The sequence below is a fragment of the Bolinopsis microptera genome, chromosome 13 (assembly GCF_026151205.1).
Source record: "Bolinopsis microptera isolate Bmic1 chromosome 13, MBARI_Bmic_1.0, whole genome shotgun sequence".
NCBI lineage: Eukaryota > Metazoa > Ctenophora > Tentaculata > Lobata > Bolinopsidae > Bolinopsis > Bolinopsis microptera.
This window is the reverse complement of record NC_087084.1, coordinates 12,504,826-12,511,062: the sequence shown is the minus strand read 5'-3', so window position 1 is coordinate 12,511,062 and position 6,237 is coordinate 12,504,826. Positions and strand designations below refer to the sequence as shown.

The 6,237-nt window shown below is 38.5% G+C and overlaps 1 protein-coding gene across 1 annotated transcript in view; it reads right to left on the bottom strand.

Annotated features, from left to right (window-relative positions):
* Positions 1 to 4,538: 4,538 nt before the first annotated feature.
* Positions 4,539 to 6,237, bottom strand: part of LOC134824713 (26S proteasome non-ATPase regulatory subunit 1-like) — a 45,082-nt gene continuing 43,383 nt past the window's right edge. The window contains exons 19-23 of the mRNA XM_063836690.1: positions 6,084 to 6,176; positions 5,699 to 5,810; positions 5,272 to 5,403; positions 4,957 to 5,097; positions 4,539 to 4,790 (exon numbers count right to left, since the gene is read on the bottom strand). Coding sequence (XP_063692760.1) covers positions 4,720 to 4,790; positions 4,957 to 5,097; positions 5,272 to 5,403; positions 5,699 to 5,810; positions 6,084 to 6,176 — 549 coding nt within the window. The 3' untranslated portion in view covers positions 4,539 to 4,719. The remainder of the gene's footprint in view (positions 4,791 to 4,956; positions 5,098 to 5,271; positions 5,404 to 5,698; positions 5,811 to 6,083; positions 6,177 to 6,237) is intronic.

Below are 6,237 nucleotides of genomic sequence, written 5' to 3'. Positions count from 1 at the left end.
CTTCTTCGAGAGGACTAAACCTACCCCTTGCCGTCTGTATCCATCACTTCTTCCTCAGTTAATAAAGATTTATGGACATGATTATTATTAGTCAGTATTACTAGTCAGTAGCTCAGCTAGTATCCGATCGGGTTGTCGGGTACCCATTCATCACATGACACCCGCAATAAATTGCTCATTGCCCACCTCATCTGCATTTTAAACACATCAAAGCTCAGCATTACGTGATCCTCACTTAGGTATTACTATTAATAACAAGCCATCAGCTTACAAAATAGAAAGATATGAGACAGATTGTAAAAAACTTTATGCGGCTGCCACATCCTAACTGTCACCAAGATGCAGTTAGGTCTAACCAGTTAGACCTAACGCAGAGTTAGGCCTAAATTAGGCCTAAATTAGGCCTAAATTAGGCGTTAGGCCTAACAGTAACTGTCACCAAGATGCAGTTAGGCCTAACGCCTAATTTAGGCCTAACTCTGCGTTAGGCCAAACTGGTTAGGCCTTACTGGTTAGGTCTAACTGGTTATACCTAACTGCATCTTGGTGACAGTACTCAAATAAACTAGAAACATTTTTCACGGACTCGTGAGGTCATACCCTGTAAAGTGTAAACGATAAATTACGTTTTCTTGAGTCGTTAACACTGATCACGTGGTTGCTTTTTTATTGGGACATTTATAAATTATTAATATTTAGTTATACTTGTACTTGTAGAGTACAAATACATTAAATTCACAATCTAAAGATTGCAAGACATGAATTGAGATTATATTATTTAGAAACCAAGTTTGTCCTCTCTTTTACGAAGCCGGAAGCACACTTCTTGTTTGCATAACGACCTGTTAGTACTGAAAACACCTGTTGATAGTCATTACTGTAAATTTATATACGAAGGAAATTAAAACAGTTTAGATGCATCATTCTATCATTAAAAGTACCTTAACAATTGATTATTTCAGGAGCAGCAGCAATCTACAACTACCATCTCGTTAACACCGACTCCTACAACATGATACCAAATAATGTTGGCTACGGACTTCTTGATCTTAACGGAGGAACAGTTGACTACAGGAACATAGGATCTCGCTCTACCACCCTGACCTGGATGTGCCGGATGTTAGGCTACCAGTCCTACTACAGTAATACTAATGCCGCTAAAGAATGGCAGCAGAACTACCCTCTCAGGTATTCTCAACTTGAATGTACAGGTAGTGTAGTTCCACAGTGTCGTTACCAGGCAGCAAATAATATGTACTATGCCTACTCTCTCTGGATTAAATGCAACGCTCGGACGCAGCTTGGAGACTCCACCTCATTCTACCTCGTGGACAAAGACAAACAGGACACTCAAAAAGGACACGGTCTTCTCATGTACAACGGAGGGACGGTAAGTGGCAACAAGTTTGATGAAACGACTGCGGAGTTGATTTGTCGTATCATGGGGTACGACAAAGTCATGAGCTGGAGCATTGGTCGGAAATACCAATTTCAAGAAAGCTTAGAAATCAAGTTCAAAAACATGAACTGTTTGGAAAGTGAAGACGTGTTTCCTCTGTGTGTCTACGGAAGAGACACTACAGGAGAAACTCACGACAACGACGTCTGGCTATGGTGTGCTCTCCCAAAATACAACTACAAACTGGTCTGCCCTCCTGGACAAAGACGGCCAGATTCCAGAACGTGCTATGAATGCTCAGCCAATACCTACTCCCACGAACCTAGTGAAGCGTCTACCTGTCTCTCATGTCCTACCAACTCCACTTCACTCGCCGGATCTACCTACTGCTCCTGCAATGATGACACCTACCTGAGTCCTGACGGAGATGAATGTCTGGAATGCCCGGGGAATTCTACTTCTGTAAAAGGATCCTATCCTACTAACTTCACTTCCCTCGCCGGATCCACCTACTGCTCCTGCAATGATGACACCTACATGAGTCCTGACGGAGATGAATGTCTGGAATGCCCGGGAAATTCTACTTCTGTAAAAGGATCAGCACACTGCGCCTGTTTCGCTGGCACATACCTCTACTCTGACCTCAGCAGCTGTGTGCCATGTTCAAGTGGTACAGTCAGCAAGGAAGGAGGAACTGCCCCGAGTGACTGTGTAAGTTGTCTTGCTGGATCAGTGCCAATCAACAATGGACAAGTTTGCAGCTGTGAGAAGGGGTATGGATGGGAATGGAACTCCAACGGGGATGGATCCTGTAAAGTCTGTCCTGCAAACTTCTTCAAAGACAAACAACAAGGTACTTGCATAAGATGTCCTCACGAGGCCACCTCCCTCCCTCTCTCTGAAGAGTGTAACTGTCCAAGTGGACTATCTTGGGATGGAGAAAGCTGTGTGAAATGCACTACTCCGGGTAGCAGTAGTGGAGTGTGTAACTGCTTAGCTGGAACATACTGGAGGGAGGACAGTAGCCGGTGTGAAGCCTGTCCTGCAAACCACTTCAGTGGACATTTCTTCTCCGTCTGCTCAAAATGCCCTGTCTTCACAGTATCTGAGTCCCAATCTTCTGAGTGCTCTTCTTGTCCTAAAGGATTCTTCTGGGAGAAGCATGCCTGTACTGAGTGTCCAGAAAGTCACGTTGGAAACGGGGCTACTTGCAGCATCTGTCCAGAAGGAACTTCGCCGTCCAAAGATAGAACCATCTGCCAAAAGTCTGCTGTTGACGCTCTGTCAGTGGTGAGCTTAGTGCTTTGCATACTGATCCTCGCCATGGTGGTAGGAATCATTCTCTACATCTGGAAGGAAAGACGAGCAAGGATCAGGACGGAAGATATACAGATGGCGTACCAAGCTGAGCCCTCGACCAGTCAAAAGAAAGGTGGAAGTTGCAGTGAAGTTGCCAAACCTACTCTCCCAGAAAGAGGAAAAACCTTGCAGCAGGATGACCTGTATGCCAACTTCAGCTAGGTATTGAGATATGATGGAATGTAATCAGTAACCACGATTATTTTAATACCTGCTTAAATGTTTGATTATTAACAGTTAGGATTAGTATTACTGAAAAACACACAAATGTTTTTATATTTTTTATGATATCGAAAAAAAGTGTTGAGTATTTGTTCAATTTAAGTTTTATTTTGTGTTCTACTTGTACATTTTATCTTTTTATAAGTAAATTTTTTAAATGATACGTAAAATCGAAAAAAAAAGAGTTGTCGAGTATAATTATTCCAGGATTTAAGTTTGATTTTGTGTTATACTGATTATTTCTAATGGATCAATATTATTTTAACAGTATAATTTGTAAAATCGGGAAAAAAAAGAGTTGTTTGGTAATATTGAGTTTAATTATTTGTTACAACGAATTTATCGATAGTGTTAAGTGTTCTTGATACGCAAACTTTGATAGTGATTTTGTATAATGGACTTTATTCGATCATTATTCATAAGTTGGAATTCAATGGCAAAGTGAAGCGTTGACTCTGATCATGATGATTACCTGCTTGAATGTTTTATTGTCGATAATAAGAATTACGATACTTTCATATTCATAACAATTCTTTATTTTCAATTATTTTAACAGCATAATTTGTAAAATCGAAAAAAAAAAGAGTAGTCGAGTATTATTAATTTTAAATCTGTGTTACAGTGAGTTTGTTGATAGTGTTCTTTACTCAAACTTTGATATTGATTTTTTATTACGGAGTTCATTCGATATTTAATGAACGTTTATCTAGTTGATTACTTTTTAAAAGTTTGAATATTGTTCAATTTATATTTTAATTTCTTTTTTTTCAATGTGAGTTTTAATTTTCCCTGTCTGCAGTCTGCACCTGTATACAATCACAATAATTGATATAAATCACAACAAAAATTAATCAGAAAGCATTATTTTAATCTAAATTGTTACTAGCACTTAACGCATACCAAATAATATCGAGCTGAAATGTGGTACACTACCAGTACGGGTAGCAGTAGCAGTAGTGCGTAACTGCTTTAATCTGGAACATTCTTGAGAGAAAAAATAAGTTGTTCTTGAAAAAGAGAAACACAGCATGTTTGGGAGGGAAAAGAATTTCGAGAATTTTCAATTGATGACAAATTACAATTAACTTTCTAGACATCGTGCCAGCACAACCGCATCACAAGTATTCTCTCAAACCACTACAATAATTGTTACTCCCGTTTGTCATAGAAACTGCCGCCTGGTATGACATGCCGTGTTGTTAATAACAACCGTTTCTTATTTAAAAGCTGCTTCTAATTGAATATCAATTGAGGTACCAAAGGAACATATGGTTATGACAGGGTCCCGAATCAGACGAGCTCAATTCTGCACCACGTGACAGCATTCGAGCGTTTAATTTAACGCTAAACTTTATAACTCCACTTTTTGGAAACTGTGCTCAGTTCTCTGGGGGGTATTCCCGAAATGTCATACGAGTTAACAAAAACCTCATTCTTCTGCAAGAGGAAATATATATATACTTCATCATCGTGGAAATATCAAACACTTGGACGAACTATAAAGTAAAAATTTATAGTGTCCAATACATTTACTTCTGCAAGAGGAAATATATATATACTTCATCATCGTGGAAATATCAAACACTTGGACGAACTATAAAGTAAAAATTTATAGTGTCCAATACATTTACAAATATATTATAGTTCTCAAATCTATAAATGTGCATATAGTCTATAGAGTCTATAATATAGTCTATATATTATAGTCTATAATAGTCCACCCTCAAAAACCCTCTCCTTTACTCGGTGTACTCAAAAGGTTCTGGAGGGCTGGGCTCCTTCTCCTCCGTTGTAGTTTCCTCTGCAGCTGCTGAAATTAACACTCTTTAATGTTTATGTTGGTATTCTAATATGTAATTCACGAATCCGACATTAAATATCCACCGCTGGTGTTATTTGGTAACACAGGAGAGATTTTTAGAACTAACCAGTAGGTTAAACTAAGAACTAACCGGTAGGTTAAATTAAGAACTAACCGGTAGGTTGAAGAGTTTCAATGATGTCCTCCTCGACCCCACCTTTAGTGTCTCTCAACACTATAAACCCGCCCAGACCGTTCCTATTCCAAACACTGCTGTACCGACTACTGCTTTCTATATCCATCACGTTACGTTGTTCTGAAACACAAGGACATTTCATGAAAGAAGCTTATTCAGGTACAAATACAGGAGTTCTTAAAAACGCAGATTTATGACGTAAAATACAGGGTGAAATTATTTGTTGCTACTTGAATAGTATCGATAAAGATTTAAAAGTTTAATATCACGCGGTTAAATTACAAGGTTTCTTACCAACAAGTACTCTGGCAGGATTAGCAATCAGTTCACACTTTGCTTCCTCCTTCTTTTCCTTCTTCTCATCATCACCTTTCTCTTTCTTTTCTTCTTTCTTCTCGTCCTTTTTCTCTTCGACCTTTTTCTCTTCTAAAGGTTAGATAAAAGTTAGAATTTCAAAAGAAATGCAGTATTAAAAAGTCACATTCTGCAAATGAAACAGATCGTTGTCACTATAATAACTGGGGATTGATACCATGCATCAAGATTAAATCAAAACGTCCCTCTTACATTGTACTCAAAATGAAGCTATATGTGTATTCAACAATGTAATATATTTGTATCATTGGATGAATTTAAAACTAATTATCCAGTATTAAAAAACCGAACACAGTCGACACACATATACGTCCCAGAAATAAAGTCTGATAACAATGTAACTAACCCTTCTTCTCAGCAGCAGCGGTAGCTGGAGGGTCTACTTCCATTGGAGTGGCAGCAGCGGTCTTACTCTTAGCTGCTTTCTTGGCAGTGGTGGATAGGATAGCGGTTGATACCTGAGCGAAGAGGGTTTTGTTGTTTGATTTTTTTAAAGGTGCATTCAATTTATCTCATACATAGCATTGGATTCACATAAAAATGTTTAATCCCTACTCCTTTCAATGTACGGAAGATGTAATGTACTATGACTAGACAACATTTTCTGACGATCAAATTTCTTAGAGCTAAAGTCAGAGCCTCCATGTAAATACATAATAAATATTCAATCTAATAACAAATAATCCCGTTCGTACAGTAAAAACACAACTGTGAAATGTGAATTGTCCAACCTTCTCCTTCTCCTTCTCCTTTGGTGGCTCTAGAAGAGGTGGGTAGGCGTACGCAGAGGGTTTAGCACACGACTTAAATTTCATTACCGGCATCTGAATTGCGTGACAATGAGGTTAGGATTCAAGAAATTTCAATGATCGCAAAGAGTGTAAT